Below are 24,784 nucleotides of genomic sequence, written 5' to 3'. Positions count from 1 at the left end.
TGCTTATGAACAGCAGTAGTTAGCTTGCCAATAAATGCACCTCAAGTGGGCTGCCATCTATGGGGTCGGATACGACTGAAGCGACTTAGCAGCAGCAGCAGCAAATGGACCTCAAAACTGAAGCCTGATCCGTAGAAGCCTTGCAATTCTCTGGCTTGATGTTCCAAATTTGGGGATGAATTAACTTGGACTCCACTGCCACCAAGGTACGAAGGGCCCCCAAAGTCCTACATCTTACGGGAATCACTTATTCAAGAATGAACCCAGACTGGCTCCAGCAGCATCCTGGCTTTATAGGAATAAGTGGTATCTATCCCTTTGGGGAAATTTTCAGCTCTACACTATAGCCAAAGCCACTGGCACTACCAACTCTCAGTCCTCTGAGACCTCCCTAAATGCATGGTCTGACCTACACAGAAGGTTTAGGCAAGCTGAAACCTAATGTTGCTCCCTGGGCCGCTGTGGCTGTGCAGTCTTAGTGCCAGCTGTGCAGGAATAGAAAACAGATGTGGTCAGACACCTGGACGATTGCCAGCGTGTCCAAGTGGCGCACAAGCCTTTAGTGTGCCTTGGCCATCCCTCTTTTAGGATGTGAACTGTGGAAACAAACTGTTGTGCTGAGAGAACTGTTTGGGTCGCTGACTGAAATACTCTTGGTCAGGGTCTTTTCTGTGAAGAGTCTGACCAGAATCAAGCTGCTGACTGCATCTATGAGCTGCAGAGGCTGTCTCTGCATGGCACACTTGGGGCTCTTTGGTGAGGGGGAGCTTTGTTGAGGTGTAACTGACAAAATTATAAGATATTTAGAGCGCATCCTTAGCTAAAGAGATTTATAGCCTCCGTGAGTTGGCAAAGTTGGGGTTGCGGGAAGATCCTGGGGATAAGGAGGAAAAGACTGAAATATGAAACGTCTCCTCCGCTCAATCCCCGCTCCCTTTTATAAGGAGCAGTTTCCTAACTGGAGTGGGTCTTTAGCACAGACTCAGCTAAGGGACACGAATTTTGAGAGAGGGAGGGAGGGAGAGAGATTGAGATTGACTGATAACGTGGCTCTGGGAGTTTGGCCAGGACTGAAGAGAGGAAGGGAAGGGGAGATACGTAGACATCTGACGATTTAATAGGAACTGCTTTCCAAACAGAACGTATAGTTTGGGCAAAGGCTTGTTGGCATGAAAAAGCATGATGTGCTCAAGCAGTTAATTTTCCAGAACTGCTGAAGGGTATAAAGGGGAGGTGGGAGACAGGCGTTCAGGAATCAGATCCACGCATGAGGAGCGTTGGGTTTTATTCAGAGTAAGGCAAGTCGCCACCTTTCTCGGGGCCTCAGCAAAATAAGGCATAAATCAAAGACACACTCTCTCCTCCTCTCCCACAAAGGTTCAGAAGTCCGCTTGCCAGCAAGAGGAACCACTGCCTCCCAAACCAAAACCTGCAGATAGTTCTCGTTGCCCCGTCAATGACGTCATGCATTCCTAGCGACGCAGGCGCAGAAGAACTCGGAGGCGAGCTGGCTTAGCCACCTCCCAATCTTGCTCCTCATTGGCTAGAAGCAACTGCTTGTCTAGGCCGATGTTAGCGGCGACGTAGGCGGGCCCAATCTTGGTCGCTAAGATACCACGTACTTCCGTTTCCTCCTCCCCCTCTCCTAGGCTCCGGCAAACTTAATCTCGTCCCTTCGGCCAATGGCAAATGGGCGGTAGGTGGGACCTTATTTGTTCGGACCAAAGAAACGCAGGCTAAGCCCGGAGTATCGCAGCCAATGAATGTGGGGTAGCCCCTGTAAAGTGGCTCGGGCGTCCCCACGCCTTTCTTTCCTCCTCCCAGCCCAACCCCTCCCCATCCCGGTTTTAGCACGGCGCTGGCCGCAGTCTTGACAGGAACGGGACGGGCCCAAGATGGCGGCGGCCGATGGCGACGACTCGCTCTACCCCATCGCGGTGCTCATAGACGAGCTCCGCAACGAGGATGTTCAGGTCCGGAAGCAACGGGGACTTGAGGAAGAAGGGAAAGGGGACCTGGGGGCACGGGCGTCCCTCGCGGACAAGGTTCAGTGTTCGCTGGGAGTGGCGGAAGGGGCGGCGGCCAATCAGCATTCCGTTTTCATATGTTAGGGTCCCCGGACTCGATGAGACGGTGCCCGGGATTGGTTGTCGGTCCAGCGGAGGGCGGGAGCGAAAGCGAGCTTGGAGGGTCCTGGGCCTGCGAAGTGCGCGCGGGGCCCCGGGCCTACGAGGCCGCGGCTCTGGAGAGAGTCGACCGATTGGGTGGGGGGGAGGCGAAGGAACGGCTCGGTGATTGGCGGCAGCAGCCCTTGAATGGCGCCTCGGGGATGCGGTGGGCGCGTGACTTGCTCCGAGTGGGGGAGGGGCCGCCTGATTGGTGGGGGTCCGGGTAGTTTTCACCCTTCACGGTTTCAGCGGCTAAGGCTCTGCGCTGTGGGGTAAACTTCCCAAATGGAGACTGAGACGTGAAGACTGACTATACAATTCCTGCCCTCCACTCTCTCCAGTTTTGGTGTAGACCCCCGAAGGGGAGAGGGGCGAAAAGCTCACTCCCAAAGTGGGAACTGGCCAAATTCAGGTACGAATTACGAGGTGGAAACTCGCCCCTCTTCCAGGATCCTCCCGTTGAGTGGAGGGTGGGCAGTGTACTAAACAGACTAACATTTCTAATGTGTGGGAGCGGGAGGTTCAGGTATCTGAGCCCAGTAGGCGAAGTATTGAGAAGAGGTAGGGTTCTAGGGTTTGCCTATCCCAGCCCTGCCTCTCACCCGAGTGACCTTGGGCCGATTACTTCACCAATCTGGGCCTTTGTTTTCCATAAACTGTGGTCTAATAATAGTCCTGGTCTCAATGGGAGTTTGTAAAGGGGCTGAACGAGTTAATAATACGAGTCATATAGAACGGCGCCCGGTCTGTTGTAAGGGCCCAATAAATGTTAGCTGTAATTGTGGGGAGTGGTGATTGAAGAGTTTCGATCCTCTCTTTGGGCCTCAGTTTCCCCATTGATAAAATTGTGCGGGTTACACTGGCCCAGCCTCTGTGGTTTGGGCTCTTATGACCGTAGTTCGGGAGTCAGAACAGCAAGGCCAGCTGCCCAGTGAATGTCGAAGTGGTGGCAGATGAGGATTAATCCAGAGCTAGATCAAGTGAGGCCTGTAGACCAGCAAGGCAAAGACTTTGGTGAGGTGGAGGAGCCAGTGCCAGGCTTTGCATAGAGGAATGACATGCTCTGAGTTTTTGCTGTCGAATAGGGCCCAGGCAGGAGCAGAGAGACCTTTCTGGATGCCACTGCAGAGCAGCACCAGCATTGGCAGGATTGGGGGTATCTTGAAAAGGAGAGTTGTTGGGGTTTGCTGGTGGTTTGGATGCGGTGTGGTGAGTGATGGAGGAGTCAAGGTGACTGAGGTTTGAATGCCAGCACTACCGGTGCGCTCCCTGTGTGCCCTGGACCAGTCAGTGCCTTGCGTGTTCTGGGTCCAGATTCCTCATCTGTAAGGAATAATGATGAGTGAGGAAGCAGCATCTGCCTGGTTGGGAGGTTGCAGTGGAATTGACCCCTTAAGAAGGCATTCAGTGATGACCTCATTCAGTTGTCATAGCAGTTTATGGTTTTATATTTGAAAAGTGAGGTTCAAAGAAATTGCTTCCTTAGCCAGTGAGAAGCAGTGACTGGCTTGCATTGTTTCGGGTTGTTTGGGGCCCCACGTTTCTTAAAATGTGGTCCATGGGTGGAGAGACCAGGTTTCTGTGTTACTTATACTGTCTGCTTCAGTTTTCTCATCTATGAAGTGGGAATAGGGAATTCCCTGGCGGTCCAGTGTCTGGAACTCGGCACTTTCACTGTATTGGGCTCAGAGTTCAGTCTGTGGTTGGGGAACTAGGGTCCCGCAAGCTGTGCAGTGGAGCCCCCCCCCCCTCCGCCCCAAAAGTAATACTTAGCATTTCATAGGGATGTTTCAAGGATTAAATAGGTTAGTACAAGGAAAATGCTTAGAACAGTGCGTGACATGTTTTAGGTTTTCATTAAATTTAGTCTGCTGCTTGTGGTAAGGTGAGGGCTTCATCTCTCAAAGGTGAGATGCTTCAGGAATTTAAAAACTATTCTCTTAATGGTTACTATAGAGCAGTGGGTCTTAACAGGTTGTCACGACTGGTGGGAGGAGTGCCGCAAGCAGTAGCTAGGTATGCTACCCAACATCCTGCACTGCCCAGGCCCTCCCTTCACAAGGGATGGTCCAGCCCCAGAGGTCAGTGGTGCCGAGGCTAAGAAACCCTGCTGTATGCTAGCCTGCTAAGTGCTTTATGTGTGTTTGTTGAGTCCTCACAAAAGAAATCTGAGATAGGTGCTGGGTTTTTTTCCAGTAAATGATTTTTGATTGTCAAATCTGAATCCACAGAGAAAATAGTACCAAATCCAGATTCAGCAGTTTTTAAAAAAAATTTTATCATATTTTTTCACCTGTTTCTCATCCTCTCCCCCACACACTTTTTTTTTTTTTTGCTGAAGTATTTTAAAAATAAATCCCATGCCCCAGATACTGTCTCCTACACACTTCATTATGCACCTCTAAAACCATGGACTTTTTTAAATTTGGCTGTGTGGCACAGCATGTGGGATCTTTGTTCCCCAACAAGGGATCAGACTAGTGCCCCCTGCATTGGAAGCATGGAGTCTTAACCCCTGGACAACCAGGGAAGTCCTAAAACAATGGGCATTTTAATAACCACAGTGACATTATCATACATCAGTTCAGTTCAGTCACTCAGTCGTGTCCGACTCTGCGACCCCATGGATTGCAGCACCCCAGGCCTCCCTGTCCATCACCAACTCCTGGAGTTTAGTCAAGCTCGACATTGAGTCAGTGATGACATTCAACAATCTCATCTTCTGTCATCCCCTTCTGCCTTCAGTCTTTCCCAGCATCAGGGGCTTTTCAAATGAGTCAGTTCTTCACATCAGGTGGCCAAAGTATTGGAGTTTCAGCTTCAGCATCAGTCCTTCTAATGAATACTCAGGATTGATCTCCTTTAGGATTGACTGGTTTGATCTCCTGGCAGTCCAAAGGACTCTCAAGAGTCTTCTTCCAACACCACAGTTGAAAAGCATCATACATGACAAAGTTTTTACAGTGATCTTTGATGTCATCTAACAATAAATTCATACACATAAATCAGATTTTCCTGATTGTTCCAGAAGTGTCCTTTTACAATTGGCTCCTTTAAATCAGATTCTGAATCTTCATTCTGAATGTTTGGTCATTGTCACACAACCCAATAAATACTGAAATAGGACTTTGCCAACAGCATTGGGTTTCAGGGCAGCACTTTGCACCACCAAGCTGGGCCCTGTGGAGACAGAGTAGGCCCGGAGGTGACACAGAGGTGGCAGTGCCATGGGTGGAGGCAGACCAGGGTTTCAAGTCCTGGTCTGGCAACTTTATGAGTTACTCAACCCTTCTGGGCCTTGATTTTCTTGTTAAGTGAGAAAAAGGGTGGGAGACACACCCGGCAGGGTGTGCTGTGAGGATTAAATGAGATAAACTGTGTAAAGACAGCAGGTTCTTGCATGGTCTAAGACATTTTGGGTGCCCACACCTTAGAAATATGACGTCCCAGACTCTGGTTTCTTTTCTGGAGCACATAGAGAACATGGGTGTTTGAAGCAGAACTCAGGAATCAGGTTGCTCTGAGAGTTTAGTTGGTGTAGGGTGGTGGTGAAGGATGTGGGTTCAAGATCCAGGCTCTGCTGTGCTGTCTCTGGATGACCTGCATTTTTAAAGACTTGAAAAATATTTATGCTTGCTGTTTTTGACCCAGCCCTGTACTCGGTTCGGGAATCACCAGCTGGTAACAGTCATGCCCCTTCCTCATCCCAGAGACAAATCACCTTCCAAATGGGGGAGCAGGCACCACCATAATTATAAGGCCAGGTAAACTGCTAAGAAAGGACTCGTTTGTGCTGCGGTTTCCAAGGAGGTGGGGAGATTACTTTTTTCCTTTCTATTTCAGGTGAACTATTTGTTCCCTGCTCAAGAAATAAAAATACATGAGAAATAATGATAAGAATAATGGTTAACACTTGCGTGCTTGCTTCATGCCAGGCTCTGTGTCTTCTTTATTTGATTATCCCAGCAATCCTGTGAGACAGGCATTGTTGTGATAACCATCTTACAGTGAGGAAACTGAAGTTCTGAGGTAGCAGGGATTTACCTGGGGACCTTAGCCAATTGGTAAAGCCAGAGTGCATACTTGTTCATTCTTTACTTTAAAAAAAAAAAATCAGATGCTCCAGAAATAGAGATTGTGGTCCTCATTTCACTCTGGTGATGCAGAACTTTTCACCCCCATCTGCCTGCACACACCCACACACATTATGTTCATTTAAAAACATGATTCTTCGTGGAATGAGGTGGAAGGATGTTAGGATTTTATAGACGTTGAAGAGGCACTTGCATCACTCCCTGGGCGTTTCCAGGGCTGAGGCTTGTTAAAGCAGCCACCTTGCAGCGCCTGCCACCCCGCTCATTCCCAGCCACTGGCTCTACCAGACTGTAACAGTTTGGAGCATATTCCCCCAGGTTCTTACCTTCTCTGCCTGTAGAAATAGATGTGTAGCCTAGATTTAAAAAAAATTAATCCAGCATTTATTGAACTCTTCTTGTTTGCCAGGCTGTGCCCTGGGATTTGGAGGCACAGAGTGCAGAAGACAGAATCCCTGCCCTTGTGAAGCCCACATTCTGGGGGGAAAGGAGAAACAGTGAACAGAGAAGTACAGTTGACCCTTGAACAGCACAGGTTTGAACTGTGTGGGTCCACTTACGTGCAGATTATTTCAGTAGTGAATACCGTGGTATTACGTGGTCTGCTGCTGGTTGAACCCACAGATGTGAAACTGAGATGCGGAGGGCCCACTGTAAGTTAGACTCAGGTTTTCAGGTGAGCGGATTGCGGGCGCCCCAACCCCGTGTTGCTCAAGGATCTGCTGCCTGTGTTGGAAATGATGAGAGTTAAGATGTGTAGTGATGCGGCCGTGCCGGTGTACCCGGGGCAGGCATTGGTGAGGAGCCCTGGTGTGTCTTGTGGGAAGCTGAGGAAACAGCATGTCAGCAAGTAAGAAGATCTGACCGTAATGTTTGTGTTTTAGTAGCTGTTGAGGGAGCTACTGTGACAGGAACCCAGGGAGCAAAGAGAGGGAATGGGAAGTGAGGACGAACCCGTACACAGGAGCCAGTCCTGTTGGGCCTCGTAGTCCACAGGAGAGCCTTCGGGTGTCACTCAGCGTGAAGCGAAGACATTCTACATGTGGGACCGTACTCCATGTGGTCATATCGGGGAAGCTCTGTGGATTGAATGTGACATGGATTTTAAAAAGTGGTAGCGTTTCTGTGTGGATGTAGTGGTGAGAAGGGAGTTTTTATTTATTATGTCTCGTGTAGTAGGCTGAGGGCTGCTGGGGACACAAGCAGCCCTGGCTCATGGTGATACGTGTGGTCGTGGAACCATGGGTGTGAGCAGAGAGGTTCTGCTCATCCTCCTACCGCTCATCAAAGAGGAAAATCTTTCCTGGACGTTCCTTGGCCGGCTTGTCCTTATGTCTTTCTGTCCAAAAAGAACTCAGTCACTGACTGGGGTAGTTAGGATTAAGGTTGGCTGTAGTAGTGTCACTCAGTCGTGTCTGACTCTTTGCGACCCCATGGACCGTAGCCCGCCAGGCTTCTCTGTCCATAGGATTCTCCAGGCAAGCATAGTGGAGTGGGTAGCCATTCCCTTCTCTAGGGAATCTTCCTGACCCAGGGATTGAACCTGGGTCTCCCACATCATAGGCAGATTCTTTACCATTTGAGCCACCAGGGAAGCCAAGGTTGGCTGTAAATAATAGGAAGACTCTGAATAAATGATACTTAAATGACTCACATCAATAAGTCTGGCGGTAGTTCAAGCAGGTGTGACACTGTAGGTGTTGTGGAGTCCCAGGCTCTTACACGTTGTTCTGTTGTCTTCCATCCCGCCCTCCCCAGTCCCAGGTTACCTCAAGACCCCAAGATGGTTGCTGAAGCCCCAGCTATCATAGGCCCATTCCAGACAGGGAAGGAAGGATGAAGAATGTGACCCCCATCTCCCCATAAGAGCACTTCTAGAAGTCACACACACCGTTCCCACTTGGATTTCACTGGCCAGACATTAGTCTCATGGTCACATCCAAATGCAAAAGTGATTTAAAAATATCTTTGCAGGGACTCACATGCATAGATGGAAACCAGAGGTCCTAGGCGGCAGTATAGCCCAGTGCAGGAGCTCTTAACCTGGGGTCCGTCTGGCATTCAGGGCATGTCCATGACTTTGGGTGAGGAAGATAACATCAGGGAGCGCCTGTGTGCTTCCCACTCAGATTTCACTGGCAGTTCACGTTCACTGTATTTAGTTGTTTATATGTTTCTGTAGGTCTGTCTCTATATACATTTAATCTTTGGCTAAAAAGAAGATGCAGGGCCTGTGATGTTTAATCTGGAGACCCTCTTGCTGCCAGGCCGGTGAGTGGACCACTTCAAGCCCAGGTGGTCCAAAGACCCAGTGACACTGTGTGAAAAGTGGGGTGTTTTTCTGAGGAGAGGCCACCATGGCATTTCTTCAGGCTGTCGTCATTGTGGTTGCCAGAGAGAGTCTTAGCGCCTTCAACCGGAGGGGGTGCAGGGTCCCAGGCACGTTCCGCCCTCTTCAGAGCCGCACGGCCCGGGGAAGAGCAGGCCGAGGGAGCCCTTGCTGCTCCCTCTTCACCATACTCCCTTCTTTCCGCTCCTCCTCGGGGAGGAGTCCACTTGTGCTTGGGCTGGCGAGGCTGACGGGCCTACCCAGCACTGGGGTGTCGCCTTGCCCTCTCCGCACAGGAGCTCACGGCTGCAGCCCCACTGTCAGGCTGAAGACACAGAAGGCCAGGCCACCCGAGCGGCTGGGGTTGGGTCCTGGCCCACTCAGAGCTCATTCAGACAGCTGTCTGCGCCCCCGAGCCTACCTCCATGCTGGTGGAAAGGTGGCATTGGTTGTGTTCCCTGGGATGAGGGCATCAGATGAGGTCCTGACACTAACATTCTGAGCCTGAGGCCTGCCTTGTGTTAGCAGAGGGTGCGATTTCAGGGGTGGCCACGACAAAGCGCCGCAACTTAGGTGCCTGCAAACAACAGAAAGGGTTCTCTCTCAGCGCTCTGGAGGCCAGAGGTCCGAGGTCAGGTGTTAGCTGCATTGGTTCTTTGGGGAGGTTCAAGAAGTCCGAGATCATGGTGTTAGCTGTATTGGTGCTTTCAGGAGGTTCAAGTTTGAGATCACGGTGTTAGCTGTATCGGTTCTTTCAGGAGGCTCAAGAAGTCCGAGATCACGGTGTTAGCTGTATTGGTTCTTTTGGGAGGTTCAAGAAGTCCGAGATCACGGTGTTAGCTGTATTGGTTCTTTCGGGAGGTTGAAGAAGTCTGAGATCACGGTGTTAGCTGTATTGGTTCTTTCAGGAGGTTGAAGAAGTCTGAGATCATTGTGTTAACTGTATTGGTTCTTTCAGGAGGCTCCGTGCCTCTCCCCAGCTTCAAGGGGCTGCCAGCCATTCTTGACAAATTCCTTGGCTTGTGGACACAGCCCCAGCTCCCTCTGTTGTCTTCACACGGCCTTCCCTCTGTGTCTCTTCGTCTTCTCTCCTGTCTCTTGTAAGTCACTGCTGTTGGATTTCGGGCTCCTGTCTTTCCTTTCCTCTCACACCCCTCCCACACTTAGCACTTCTGACACCAGATGGCTTTCCCCCTTCCTGATCAAGCAGTTCTTGGCAACACCTGCTGGATGTCCTACAATTGGCATTAAAGCAGGCCCCCTCCATGGATTTGATTATTTGCTGGAACAGCTCACAGGACGTGAGGAAACACTTGCATTTACCAGTTTGTTATATAATAAAGGATGCAATAAAGAGTCTAGATGAACAGCCATGTGAAGAGATGCAGAGGGCGAGGTCAAGGGAACTTTTGTCCCCTGAAGTTGGGGTGCATCACCCTCACGGTATGTAGGGGTGCACCCCAAGCCCCATACTCTGAGGTTTCTTACAGAGGCTTTATCACATGGACGTGACTGATCATCCGGTCAGTGCCCCTCTTGGGGGAATGGGGCTTGGGGCTGGAAGTTCCCAGCTTCTGAGCATGGCTTGCTCTCTCTGGTGACCAGCCCTATCCAGGAGCCCAGCCAGAGTCACCTCATTAGAACAAGAGACATTCCCATCACCCAGGAAATTCCAAGGAATTTGGGGGCTCAGTATCAGGAACCAGAATTGAAAATCAAACATCAGAACAAGAGATGCTCCTTGTGTTCCTGTCTCTTAGAAAGCTTCAGGGGTTTAGGAGCCAGGAATTAGGGGTAGACACATACTTTTCTAATGTTTCATGGCACCACCACCACCCCCTGCCCCAAATTCAGGACGATCTCGAGGTGCTTACTTAGTTACATTTGCGTATTTCACATTTACCACTACTGAGGGTTAGGACTGGGACGTATCTTTTTGCAATCACTGTTCAACCCAGCGTACTAGTGGAATTACTACTGCTACTGCTAGTCACGTTTTTACAGCAGTGTCATTATAATATTGTTCTGTTATCACCACTGTAAACCACCATCTACCATCTAACCCATCACTGGGTTACAATCCCCGCTCCATGCCACAGAGCTCTGTGACCCTTAGAAGGGACTTTGACTCCCTGAGCCTGTTTGCTGTCCTGGGGTAGGGCCTGTAACCCTCTGCCCTCAGCTTGTCGTGAGAGCTAAATGAGACATGCAAGTGAGTACTCTGCCTGGGACTGGGCCCAGCACAGTAGGCTGGGAACGTAGCTGCTGCTGCTGTTAAGAGCACAAGGTGGAGTGTGTTAGTGGTATTGAGCCAAAGAGTGGGCACAAGTAGGAGGGTGGGGAACTTGGGCATGCAGGCACAGTGTCAGACAGAGTGATCCTGGAAAGTGCTAAAGGGGGTGTTGGCTCAGTGAGACCCATCAGGTACTGTTGCTGAGGCTGCCGCTGTAATTTAACAGCTCAAGGTCACACAGTCACTTGGGAGGCTTGCGTTACTCAGCACCCACACGTGCTTAGCGAGGCTTCCAGCGGCCGACTGGGTCCAAAACTATCACCTTAAGTGTGGGCTTGCTAACGTTCTCCCTTCCTTTTCTTCTTCCCCTCATTAGCTTCGCCTCAACAGCATCAAGAAGCTCTCCACCATTGCCTTGGCCCTCGGGGTCGAAAGGACCCGCAGTGAGCTTCTGCCCTTCCTTACAGGTACAGTGGAGTCCTGGGGCCCACCTGGGGAGTGGGGAGTGGAGTGGGGGCTTCTGGGGGTGGTTCCTGCCAGATAGGAGAGAAACCTCTCCGTGAGTTTAACAGATTGTTCGTAAGTGCGGTGTGCTGGGCGCTGGGCGCTGGTGCAGGGACTAATGGAAGGGGGTCTGAAGGCAGATGGAGGCTGGTTTGAATTACAGCTCCAGTTAGAAGCTGGTGACTTTAGGCAAATTACTTAACTTCTCTGTTCCATAGAGTTTTTATGTATGAAACAGGCATGGTCATCATGCGCTATAGCGTTGATGTGAGCATTAAACAATAATAATAGTAATAATAGCTAATACTTACTGTAAACTGACAATATGCCAGATAGTGTTCTAAACCCTTTCTTGTGAGAATTAAGTTTGTTCACATAGAGCTCATGCTCTATGCCACCATCGTTGTCAAGATTATCTCACAGTAACTTAAGGCAGGTAAGACTACCGCCCTCATTTTATAGATGAGGAAACTGAAGTATGGAGAGATGAAGTGACTTAATTGGTCGTGTAGTTAGGAAGTGACTCAGGATATCTATCAAGTCACGCTGGCTCTGAACTTGACAGTATTGGTGGTCTCTCTTCCCTAGCATCGCACACCTAATCACTCATTCCCGCCGCCCGCCCAGGTAGAGGGTGGCTGCCAGGTTGAGGAAGCGGACTGGAGCACGCTTGTTCCCCAGGGTGAGTCAGCTGTGGGGCGGGACTGTAACCCAGTCTGTCTTGTCCCGCAGACACCATCTACGATGAGGACGAGGTTCTCCTGGCCCTGGCGGAGCAGCTGGGCACCTTCACCACTCTGGTCGGAGGCCCCGAGTACGTGCACTGCCTGCTGGTGAGTCTGGAAGCCGGGAGGGCCCCTGCCGGCCCCTGGGGCGTCAGAACCAGGATCCTCGCAGGGAGGGGAGAGTGCAGGCCAGGCTGGGGTCATCTTCTCTGAACCTTGATGATTCACTTTAACCCAGCAGGTCAGCAGGCTTTTACTATATTTGAACGAAAACGCACCTGTCTTCCTCACTGTTGACTGGGCGTGTCTGAGCAGCACCAGGCCTCACCTGGCCCTCTGCGTGTGAGGTTTTCAGTTGGGAGTCAGGCTCCACTTACTTGCTGGGTGACTTGTAAGTCACCTGACTTCTCTGTGCTGTCCTTTCCTCATCTGTAGAAAGGGAGTCCTTAGAACTTACATTGAGGACCACCTCAAGAAGCCTTAGTGCAGTACTTGGCATGTAGTAAGCACTCAGAGATGTCAGCTCCATTGTCATCCTGTCCACGCTTTGAGGTAGAGACAGTCACACCGTCTATGGCCGTACCACCCTGGACTCGCCCGATCTCATCTGATCTTGGAAGCTAAGCAGGGGTTGGTCCTGGTTAGTACTTGGATGGGAAGACAGTCACACTGCTAGTGAGTGGCAGAGCTGGGATTCCAGGCTTGTCCCCGTGACTTTTCCTGAGTTCCTGTCCATGTGACCCTGTGTTGGGTGATGGCGAAGGTCAGAGATGGTCAGATACTGAGAGTAACTGCTGTTTGGGAGAAGGGAAGGGAGGAGGCGCTCCAGTCCTGTGGCCTGGGTTGAAAGAACCTTGGAGGTTGCTCAGTTTTCACTGTTCCTCAGAACCGCCATTTCCACCTGTGATTCTGTCTTTCGTGATCCCTAAAGATATGTCTTCATATTTTGGTATCTGCACTTGATGGTGTTTTGTAGTTAGTCTGCAGGCTTTCTTTTAGTGGTATACGTATCATTGCCACATTTTTAATGAGATTGTAAAAAATTTGTTCTTGATTTTTTTATTTTTTATCACGGTGAGTTAGTAATAGTTACCATTATTAATCGCACCTTTATTAGTAATAATGGTGGTAAATAGTTACCATTACTAAGAAGTAGTTACCGTTTTCACCACTCTTTTTCCATGACATTAAGTACATGCACACTGTGGTACAGCCATTGCTACTGTTCATCTCCAGAACTTTCTCATCTTCCCCAAAGAAACTGTGCTCATCAAGCAGTATCTCCCCAAGCTCCTCATCCCAGCCCCCAGCAACCACCATTCCACTTTCTGAGTCTGCCTGCAGACATACCTCAGAAATTGTGGGTTTAGTTCCAAACTACCATAATAAAGAAAGTGAATGTCACAATAAAATGAGTCACATGAATTTTTTTGTTCCCTAGTACATATAAAAGTTATGATTACACTTTACTGTTGTCTATTAAATGTGCAGGAACATTCTGTCAAAAAAAAAGATACCTATCTTAGTTAAAAAATACTTTCTCACCAAAAAACACTAACCATCATCTAAGCCTTCAGCAAGTTGTAGTCTTTTTGTAGTAGTAACATCAAAGGTCACTGATCGCAGATCATCATAATAAATACATTAATAATGAAAATGTTTGAAATATTTTGAGAATTGTTGAAATGTGACACAGACTCAAAGTGAGCAAATGCTATTGGAAAAGTTGATGTTGATAGACTTGGTGGGTGCAAGGTTGCCACACACCTTCAGTTTGTAAAACGTGGCACCTCATGTAAGGAAGCATACATTATGCAGTCTTCTGCGAAAGGCTTATTGCATTTAGTATAACGTCTTCAAGGAGTTCATCCACGTTGAAGCTTGTGTCAAATGAGATTTCTTTTTCACATGTAAGGGCCTGGCCCTTTTGGCTGCTTTTGGGAACCCCGAGATTTGCTTTCCCCGGCCATGTCCCCCCGTGACAGTTGGTGGAGCTGGAAGCTGGAAGCAGCTCTGCTCCCTGGATTGGACACTCTTTAGCCAGTCTCTGCCCCTGCTGTCCCCTCCTGTCACCTTTGCCCGTTGCTGCAGTCAGTCACCTGCCTGGGTCCTGGAAACATCTCCATTTATGATTTCTTTCTGCTTTCTGTCCCTGTCAGGCCAGGTTGGACTTCAGACCACAAGCCTCCACCCACATGTTTATTTGAACAGATTAGGATAAAAATTGAGTCTCCCTTCTTTAAGTCAGTAATTCCTGCATTCCTGCTCTGTGCTAGGAGGTCTGCTGGGCTCCAGGTGACCCCATGGTCAGCCGGTCACACGTCCCTAAAGGAACACGATCACTCCAGGCCTCGCAGTAACAAGAGTCTCGAGCCCCAGGTTCTCCAGTATCGTGAGATCCTTGTGTGGTTGCCTGTCAGAAACCACAACTCTGCCTTTCAGCCCTTTGGAGGTTCTGGAGCCAGCTGGCCTGGTTTAGATCCTGGCTTGTCACTGTTCCATCTCGGGCAAGTTGCTTAGCCTGGCTGTGCCTCAGTTTCCTGTTAGTTTAGAATGGAGACAGTAACAGGACGTGCTTCACAGGACTCGTGAGTTAGAACCAGCACCGCTGGAGCTGTGGCCCTGCTAAGAACATGCAGTAAATAGACCCTGCTGTCAACATCAGTGATTATTACTGCACTTGGAGATGCCAGGGACAGCTGTGGCCCTCTCAGAAGGTGACATGTACAGCTTGGGGGTTTGTACACCCCACTGAAGCGCCTTCAAGGACCTGTGCGTGAGGTTCTCTGTTGTGGTTCTTCAGGGAGGAGACACTGAGTGTGCGTGGGCCTCTGGTGATCAGGGAAAGCCTGTCAGAGGAGCTGAGTCCCTGCAGGGGGGCAGCCGGGAGCTCGGGGGAGCTGGGGAGGAGCTGTGTGCTGATCTGTTCTGCCCCACAGCCGCCCCTGGAGTCGCTGGCCACGGTGGAGGAGACGGTGGTGCGGGATAAGGCAGTGGAGTCCCTGCGGGCCATCTCGCACGAGCACTCCCCCTCCGACCTCGAGGCCCACTTTGTGCCCCTGGTGAAGCGGCTGGCGGGCGGCGACTGGTTCACCTCCCGCACCTCAGCCTGCGGCCTCTTCTCCGTCTGCTACCCCCGCGTGTCCAGTGCCGTCAAGGCGGAGCTTCGACAGTGAGTCCCCCGGCCTCTGGGCCCTGGCGAGACCCCTCCTCCCGCTTCTGCTTGGTCCCCTTCTCTCAAGCCTCAGGCTCTGTTAGGCCCATCCAGCACCAGGAAGCCCCTGAGCTCTGCCAGCCCTCAGAGAGCAGGTGTCTGGACATGGCCGGGTGTCAGTCCAGGCACTGCCTCCTGCTCATTTAGGAAATGAAGACAATGATGGTTCTTCCTCCTGTTGGTTATTTAAAAGAATTACTGTGTATAAAACGCTTAGGACAGACTCTGGTACATGGCAGGCACCCAGCCAGTGACGTGTGGTGCAGTCGTTGGCCTGTCTTGGTGTGGCAGATGGGAGGCCGCCACCTTCACCACCTCCCTCCCTCTTGGCTGAACCCCAGGAAGTTGCTTGCACTTGAAATTTGGCCTGTGGAAGAACCAATATTTTTAATTGGATTAAAATCTCCCATTAACATGTGTTTCCTCTCTTCCCTCTGGACTCCTGTCCTTCCACCATTGTCCTGAACTGCGGGCAGCACGCCCAGCCCCTGAGCCATCACTCCGGCCAGGACAGCGGCATGCAGCTGCTCGCAGGCGCTTAGAGGGCTGTTCTGGGCCCCTTGTGTCTCTTTAATTGGAAGCAGTTGGTGCTGGAAAGGAAACGCTCTGAGCAGCTTCAGTGCAGCGTCTTAGCTGAGCAGAGGCTTATTTATGTGGTCACAATAATAGATAGAATCAGCAGCTGTGGCTTGCTGTAGACCTGTGCGCTGAGAGACGGCTGGGTGTCTCACACACGGCGTCTCGTTTAAACCTCAGTGGCCCAGTGGGGTGGGTTCTGTTATCAGTTCCTTCGTGTAGGGCTGGGGAGACTCAGAGGCTGTCACTTGGGTCAGGATTACTCGGGCAAAGCCAGGAGCTGCAGGGCTGCCTGGGATTTCAGGGTTTCCTCCTCCTGAGCCCCCTCTACCCGCCCAGGTACTTCCGGAACCTGTGCTCAGATGATACCCCCATGGTGCGGCGGGCCGCAGCCTCCAAGCTGGGGGAGTTTGCCAAGGTGCTGGAGCTGGACAACGTCAAGAGCGAGATCATCCCCATGTTCTCCAACCTGGCCTCTGACGAGCAGGTGGGGCCGCCTGCCCGCCCCTCTGCTGCTTCTCCCTGCGGTGGACCCCGAGTCTGGGGAGGAGGCCCAGGGCTGATGGGGCTTCTGCTCCCCCTCCTTGTTCCCACCCTCTCCCCAGGACTCGGTGCGGCTGCTAGCGGTGGAGGCATGCGTGAACATCGCCCAGCTCCTGCCCCAGGAGGACCTGGAGGCCCTGGTGATGCCCACCCTGCGCCAGGCTGCTGAGGACAAGTCCTGGCGCGTCCGTTACATGGTGGCCGACAAGTTCACGGAGGTACGTGCAGGGGCTGTAGACAGCGTCTCACGGACGGGGAGACGGAGGCCTCAGGAAGGAGTAGGGCCACATGGAGCTGGGGTTTAGTGAAGCCCAGTGGGTCATCCGGGCATCGAAGCAGGAAGCTCTCCTGTCATTTGATTAGCTCACCTGTCAACCCTGGTTGGTTGATAGTGGCAGCTTGAAGTACTTCCTTGAGGTTTCTGAGGCCAACTTAAGGTTCTGTGGGGGAGAACCACAGGAGCAGAGAAGAGTAGCATGTGTGTGTTCCCGGCCTACGAACCTTATCTCCTTTGATGGAGACGTCTTTCCTTGGCCGTAGGCGGCCTCCTCCCTGTATGTTACCTGTGGGTTGTGTTCTCATCTCTTCTTATAAGCGCTTTAGAGGTTTTGGCTTAGAGCTCACCTTAATGACCTTATTTTACCCTGTTACCTCTTTAAAGACCCTGTGGCCAAGTATAGTCACATTCTGAGGTACTGGGGTAGGGAGTTAGGGTGTCAGTGTATGAATTTCAGGGGATACAGTCGAGCCCCAAAACACGGCCCAAATGTTAGAATGGTCAGAGTGATGCTGTCAAGCAGGCAGAACAGATGCCATGTCTCTGAAGACAGTGCTCTTTCCATGGAGTCTCAGTGGCTCGTCGCACAGACATGTTTGTCAGGCTCCAGCTCGTGGCTGGGTGTTGGGGGTCCAGTGAATTCGGCGCGTTCCTGGCCTTCAAGGAACAGGCAGCCTGAAGGGGGAAGGTCAGCTGAGACAGAGGGAATGCAGTGAGACAGCATGACAGGCGCAGGGCCGGCTGGTGGGCATGGAAGCGCCGAGACGAGGAGGTGCTGCAGCAGGTTCTGGAGGACAAGAGAGAGCCGGGGCAGGAACTGTGTCCCGTGTGTGCAGAGGGCCTGGGTGGTGAGAAGAGCACAGGCAAGAACGCTGGGCATGGCTCTCGGGGGAGAGGAAGCTGGAGAAGTGGGCAGCAGGCCCCTCTCCTTGCAGTCGGGAACCACCCTGCTCCCCCAGGCCCTCACGAAGCAGCTTCACAGCAGAACCTGTGCATCTTTCCTTGCCTGGTTTCCTGAGGGGCAGGGGGACCCTAAACTGTATTGTTTTATTTTAATTGCAAAAGTAATATCAGTTCTGGTAAGCAGTCTTAACACGGAAATAATACAAATGAGAAAGTGACAGTGATCATATCATTAGTCTTTTGGAATCAGGGACAGAAAACCCAACCTGAGTAACCTGAACAGTAAGGCAGTCTGCTGTTACTTTTAATGCAGACAGCAGTGCTCTGCAGTAGGTACCCTCGGGGTTTGAGGAAGCAGAGGCTCAGAGAGGTGCAGGCACTCATCCAAGGTCACACAGATGATAAGCAAGAGTAAGAACTTGAGCCAGGCAGTTGGACTCCAGGGCCACGCTTGTGAGCACAGCCCTGCCCAGCTCCTCGGCACCATACACAGTTCATCACTGCACAACAGGGAAACTGAGGCTCAGAGAGGCTCTGAGACCTGGCTGAGGTCGCCCGTACGGCACCCGCGTGACATCTCAGCAGTGACACTGAGGGCTGCTTTTGCCTCAGTCTTGGTGCCTGTAACTTGATTTTGTTCTCATTCACTGAAGGTGCTCGGCAAGCCCTCTCACCTCCCCCGCCCTTCCTTCCCTTCCTGTAGCTCCAGAAAGCGGTGGGGCCTGAGATCACCAAGACGGACCTGGTCCCTGCCTTCCAAAACCTGATGAAAGACTGTGAGGCCGAGGTGAGGGCCGCCGCCTCCCACAAGGTCAAAGGTTGGTGCTGGTGACCAGAACACAGCAAGCGGGCGTGTGGGTGGTGGGCTTGGTGTCCGAGGGGCTGCAGGCAGAACGGGCACCTCGGGTCTCATCTCCCGTCACCTCCCTCTCGCTGCCCACAGAATTCTGTGAAAATCTCTCCGCTGACTGTCGGGAGAATGTGATCATGACCCAGATCTTGCCCTGCATCAAGGTAACAGGGAGTTTGGTGGGAGGAGTAGAGCATGCCTGAACCTTCTGGAACGAAGGTGGAGATAGGGCGTGAGGGGCAGCCTGGTGCAAACTGAGTTCCCAGCCTCCTCGGACCAGGCGGTGTTGGGTTTAGAGCAGTCAGGAAGCCTGAGGGCAGGCGTAATCTGAGGCTTGGGGCTGAGCGTGATCGGGGAGTGCTTCCTCCTCAGAGCTCACAGCATCTCCTCATCCACAGAGCTTTGAGTTTGGGGCAGAGGCCCCCTGGGGGGCAGGGGTTGTTGAACTCCAGGCACGCCAAATGTGTAAGGAAGACACTCCAGTTCCCCTCGTGCACTCAGGCTGGATCGAGAGGACAAAAGCAGGCAGTGTCTCAGGGTTCGTAGGACTTGAGTCTCTGCAGCCACTGACCCCATGGCTCCCGTCCTCCTTCTCCCTCCCAGGAGCTGGTGTCTGACGCCAACCAGCACGTCAAGTCGGCGCTGGCCTCCGTCATCATGGGCCTCTCCCCGATCCTGGGCAAAGACAGCACCATCGAGCACCTCCTGCCCCTCTTCCTGGCCCAGCTGAAGGACGAGGTGTGGGCGCCGTGGGGCTCTGCACACTGGCGGTGGTGGGCGGGGCGGCTGCTCCCTGGGGTCGCCGGCACCTGCGGCAAATGCCCGGGTCGCCAGGGAGTTGAGTGTCTGTGGGTCTGGGGGGCTGCCCGGTAGCTCATTCGCTTAGTTGGCATTTGTTTCATGTGCCTTTATTCTGTACTAGTCTTTTTCCTGGGCATTAGGGATACTGAGAAAAAAAAGGAACAAGACCCTTTTGATCCTCCAGGACCTCCAGAGACTGGCAGTGGAGAGGGACAGATGGGCGGTCCCTTGACTCCCTGATCATACAGGCACTGTGACAGGTTCATGTCTATCCAAATTCAGGCTAAGGTGCCTACTAGAGACCTCAAAGTGCCATGGATTAAATAAGGTGGAGAATGGTTTCTCTCACAGGAATCCAGGGGTGGGGGGACCCACACTGAGGGCGTTGTCCCTGCTGACCCCAGCGCCCTGTGGGTCTGAGGTGGCTGCCCTGATGTGTTCCGTCTCAGCCGGCATGAAGGGAGAGGGCACCGACCAGCAGCAGGCCAGTCCTCTCAGACCCCAGAGAGGGTGCCCATCCTGTCTGCCGATGGCTGACCTTAGGTTACAGGTCTCCAGCCTGTGTGGAGGTCAAGTCGATGCCACATGGCCCAAGGGCCTCACCATAAGTCACATTGTTAGCATGATCTTTTTGACATGGCCCAGGGTCCTTAGATCATCTCCCAGAAGCTGGTGGGGGGCCAGTCCTCTGTTTGGAATGTGCCAAGTTTGAACAGCCTAGCCCTGTCCAGTTAATAACCCTTTACTGCACGCTTGATTATTTGGTTCACTGATTGATTTCAGCCCATGCCTCTTCACCCCACAGCTCCCAGAGGGAGATGCAGGAAAAACTGACTGTGGTGTCTGCCCTCCAGGAATATATGATGTTGGACAAGGAATTAAGTATATTTGTGTTCCTTTTCTTAGAGGTTGCTTCAGAGATTTTTGGAAGCAGATGGGAATATAGGTTCCCACTCTGTGCTAAGATAGAGCATTCCTATAAGCCTGTCATAGGTTGAAATGGCATAGAGTGAAGCAGCTGTTTTTTTCTTTGGTAAAAGCACAAATTCTCTTTGGGTTTCTTTTAGTGAAAGCAGGAACCCATGTAAGTCTCTCATAGTGGTGTGAGGTTAACTTTAATGGGGGCTACCTGTGTACATGTGCATGTGTGTTTGTGTGTATGTTAGTCACCCAGTTATGTTCGACTTTGCAACCCCATGGGTAGCCCACCAGTCTCCTTTGTCCATGGAATTCTCCAGGCAGGAATACCACAGTGGGTACCATTCCCTTGTCCAGGGGATCTTCCCAACCCAGGGATCAAACCTGGGTCTCCTGCACTGCAGGCAGATTCTTTACCGTTGGAGCCACCAAGGAGGCCCATACATGCGTGTAGTGTAAGTCAGAGCCTTGCCTTGGGCTCTGTTTGCGGTGCACCTTCTCAGAACGCTCCTGTCCTCTCCTCAGTGCCCGGAGGTGCGGCTGAACATCATCTCCAACCTGGACTGCGTGAACGAGGTGATCGGCATCCGGCAACTGTCGCAGTCCCTGCTCCCTGCCATCGTGGAGCTGGCGGAGGATGCCAAGTGGCGGGTGCGGCTGGCCATCATCGAGTATATGCCTCTGCTGGCGGGACAGCTGGTGAGAGCGCAGGCCTTGGCCAGGCCCTCTGCCCGGGGAGGTGGGTGGTGCAGTCAGACCTGGGGGCTGTGCCAGGGCCCTGGGGCCCGTGAGGGCCCAGTGGAAGGTGTGAGGGCTGTCGTGGGAGTCAAGGGGAGGGAAGGGAAGAGAGACCCTCAGGTCAAGTGGAACAGTGCCTGGCTCTTTGCGGGGGTGGGGGCTGGTTTCCCTGGGCTTTGCCCAGATCTGCACAGTCTCAACCCTGATTTGTTATCTCGTCTCCTGCAGGGGGTGGAGTTCTTTGATGAGAAACTCAACTCCTTGTGCATGGCCTGGCTTGTGGATCATGGTGAGCACCTCACCAGGATCTCTGGGAGGAGACTGGGGCTCCAGAAGGGTGTAGGGGTGGATTGTTTGGGGCAGGTGGGGGGTGGGCGTCACCCCATTGCTGCCAGGTACATGGACCAGCTCCCTTGCTTTCTGGATTCCCACAGGAGGTCAGGGTGGGAGGTGGATGAATCAGGTCACCCGGGGCTGCCAGGTCCAGTGGAGAGTCCGAGGACCACCTGGCAGACAGCCCGAGTTTGAATCCTACTTCCTGGCTGTCGAACTTTAAACACGTCACTTGCCACCTTTGAGCCCACACTCTATGAAACATGGGGTGCCTCATCCCAGTCTTTGAAGGCCATTGTGAGAATTGCTTATTGTTTTCACTAGGAGTGGCAAAAATAAAAGTTAGCATTTGTCTGTAACAGGCTCCATTCCACGTACTAAGTCATTCACTTGGGCAAATTCAGAGCCTCAGTCTGCCCGTCCATGCCTTGGAGCTGTTGAGAACGTGCTACGTGAAAACAAAACCCTACCTCTAGCGCACAGCCCTCTCTCTGCGAGTTTACGGGTTCTCATGTGGCCTGGTACCTGGGGCTGCTCTGCAGGCGGGAGTGAGTGTGACTATGAGTCCCCACCTGCGTCAGTCCCTCACCTCCTGAGTCTCCCTCCCTTTTCCTCCTCCCACAGTCTATGCCATCCGCGAGGCGGCCACCAGCAACCTGAAGAAGCTGGTGGAGAAATTCGGGAAGGAGTGGGCCCATGCGACTATCATCCCCAAGGTCTTGGCCATGTCTGGGGACCCCAACTACCTGCACCGCATGACCACACTCTTCTGTATCAATGTGAGCGCCCACCGGCCCCCACCTCTCCCTGGGGGAGGGGAAGTAGACGGGAGAGGAGGAATGGAGAAGGTCCTCGGGGGAAAGCTGGCTTGGGAGTAGGGAAGTGGTGGGATCTGGGGCCATAGGGGTGAGTCCTTGGGGAACTGCAGACCGGAGCTTGGGCTCCCTGGGCCTTTGCAGGAGGGGACCTGCATGGGGGAGACGGGAAATTTGGCCGACAGAACAGTGATGGCTAGGTCTGTCTGAGCACCCCCTCCTTCCCCACAAAATGTGCAATATTTATGATACAATGGTTAAAGCACAGTTTTCTAGAATCAGACCTACTGTTTAATTCTAGCTCTGCCATATATTGACTGTGCACCTTGAGAAAATTACCTTACCGCTTAGTGCCTCAGTTTTCTCACCTGTAGAGGGTTCATACGAACAATCACAGCCCCAGACTCCTGAGGCCGTGAGATTGATCGGGTTATACAGCTTAGAACAGTGGTTCATATGTAATGTATGGTGTGTATGTAATATGTATACGTATAGTGTGTATGTAATATGTAATGTATGGTGTGTGTGATACGTAATGTATGCTGTGTGTGTGATATGTAATATGTAATGCATGCTGTGTGTGTGATACGTAACGTATGGTGTGTATGTAATATGTAATGTATGGTGTGTGTGATACGTAATGTATGGTGTGTGTGTGATACGTAATGTATGCTGTGTGTGTGATACGTAATGTATGCTGTGTGTGTGATACGTAATGTATGCTGTGTGTGTGATTGTAATGTACGCTGTGTGTGTGATATGTATGCTGTGTATGTGTGATGTGTAAATGATAGATAAATAACAGTAGAAAGTGCTTGTATGTAGTCACTTAAATAAACCATAAACTTAAATAAACCACTTAAATAAACTTAAATAAAACCACTTAAATAAACCACATAACTACATATTAAAGAATGAGATTTAAAAGTTAGCATAAAATTGTTCCGGTAATCCCTTCCCTTGCATCACTCTGGAGACCACGGCACTAAGGAAGGGATCCCAGGGTCAGGGATCCAGTCCCATCCCCAGAGGATGAGGGAGACTCTGAGAAGAGGAGCTGGGATGGGACAGTGTGGGCTGGGGGTTTTCAGGGCAGGGAGACGGTGGAGTTAGGAGGCTGTTAGGGGACCTGGGAACTTGCAGAGAATCAAGGCCCTCAGGCTGGGCGAGTCTGAGCTCAGAGTCCCCCTGATGCTCAGCTAGCTTCACCCCCAAGCCTGACGGCCACTAAGTGTCCCGGTCAGAGGGAGCGAGGACTCTGAGGAGTCACCCTCTGCTGCTCCCTGGCCTGCAGGTGCTGTCCGAGGTCTGCGGGCAGGACATCACCACCAAGCACATGCTGCCCACTGTGCTGCGCATGGCCGGGGACCCTGTCGCCAACGTCCGCTTCAACGTGGCCAAGTCCCTGCAGAAGATCGGGCCCATCCTGGACAACAGGTGAGGCCTGCCCCTCCTCCACACACGATTGCATTTGTATCAACTTCAAAAATGGATCAAGGGGGACGCAGGCGATGGAAGTGAGAATGGTGGTTATTTTGGGGGAAGGGCCTTGTGATGCCTGCACCTCTGTCTGTCCAGGACACAGCTTCACCCCTTAGTTTCTCTCTGAAGGCTACCTTTGTCCCCCAAACAGCTGACTGCCACTGCAGAAGCCTTTCCCTTGGCCCTTACCTCCCTGGGACCCTGTAGGGCTGAGTCCCTCCCTCGGGCGCTCGCTTCTCCTGTTACTTGTCGGCAGTTTGATCTGCCTTCTCCCAGTCTGGGCTCCGTGTGGGTGAGAATCAGGAGGGTTGGGTTTTCCACTGTGTCCACACCTGATGGGCAGCAGGCCTCAGTAGATAATGTTACACAAATCCACGGCGTCATGTGGCCGAGGCTCAGAGGCTTGAGGTTCTGGGTTTTCTGCCCCACCTTTCCACACCACCTCACCTGCCTGTACCTATTCTGGGCCCCCAAGGCCTCTGTCCTGGTTTGTGAGACTTCCAGCCTTCCAAGTACTGGTTGCTTTGGCCCCTGAGAGCTTTCATGCACCCGTGTGTCTGCATCTGTGCAGACACCGAGCAGCCCCGCCCAGCTGACCCCTCGCCTTCCCCCCTCTCTCCCCAGCACGCTGCAGAGTGAGGTCAAGCCCGTCCTCGAGAAGCTGACCCAGGACCAGGACGTGGACGTCAAGTACTTCGCCCAGGAGGCTCTGACTGGTGAGGCGTCAGGAATCTGAGACACCGGCGGGAGGGGGTGGGGGTCTGCAAGGGCAATGCTTGGCCTGGGAGCAGCCGTGGGCAGCGGGTTGGCTGCCTTCTGATTCCTGCCTCTTCCTGTTCCCCCAGTTCTGTCTCTCGCCTGATGCTGGAAGAAGAGCCACCGCCAGCCTCTGGTGTCCGCCCTCCCCCGCCAGGCTCCTCCCTGGGGGGACAGTAGGGGGCCTTTGGCTGTCACTCCCTGTGCATGGTCTGACCCCAGGTCCCTCCCCCGGCACAGTTCCTCCCTCAGCCCGGGACTCTGACTCCTCATGTCCACCCCCCACAGGGCTGGGGGCGCACAAGGTGTGACAGAGCAGAGACCCTGGGAGGAAGGGGCCACTCCCGCCCTCTGGGGGAGAGACGCGAGCATCCCAGGTCGCCGGCTCCTGCTGCTGTATGGGGACCCCTCCCCCATCTCCTCCACCCCCCTCCCTTCCTCTTGGTGGTTTTTTTGTGTCAATTGTGCCGTTTTTATTTTATTGCCTTTCCCCCCTTTTCACAGAGAAATAAAGGCCTAGAAATA

At 52.3% G+C, this 24,784-nt stretch overlaps 1 protein-coding gene across 1 annotated transcript; it reads left to right on the top strand.

Annotated features, from left to right (window-relative positions):
* The first annotated feature begins 1,794 nt into the window (after nucleotides 1-1,794).
* PPP2R1A (protein phosphatase 2 scaffold subunit Aalpha) lies at nucleotides 1,795-24,784 on the top strand. Its single transcript, XM_014481241.2, has 15 exons — nucleotides 1,795-1,973; nucleotides 11,201-11,291; nucleotides 12,061-12,161; nucleotides 14,993-15,225; nucleotides 16,183-16,330; nucleotides 16,449-16,604; nucleotides 18,270-18,384; nucleotides 18,510-18,580; nucleotides 19,020-19,154; nucleotides 20,661-20,834; nucleotides 21,102-21,162; nucleotides 21,831-21,985; nucleotides 23,316-23,458; nucleotides 24,128-24,219; nucleotides 24,349-24,784. The coding sequence occupies exons 1-15, from the start codon at nucleotides 1,896-1,898 to the stop codon at nucleotides 24,363-24,365; spliced, it is 1,770 nt and encodes a 589-aa protein (XP_014336727.2). The 5' UTR covers nucleotides 1,795-1,895; the 3' UTR covers nucleotides 24,366-24,784.

This window comes from Bos mutus, chromosome 18 (genome assembly GCF_027580195.1).
Source record: "Bos mutus isolate GX-2022 chromosome 18, NWIPB_WYAK_1.1, whole genome shotgun sequence".
NCBI lineage: Eukaryota > Metazoa > Chordata > Mammalia > Artiodactyla > Bovidae > Bos > Bos mutus.
The sequence above is the reverse complement of the archived record's forward strand: the minus strand, read 5'-3'. Positions and strand labels throughout refer to the sequence as shown.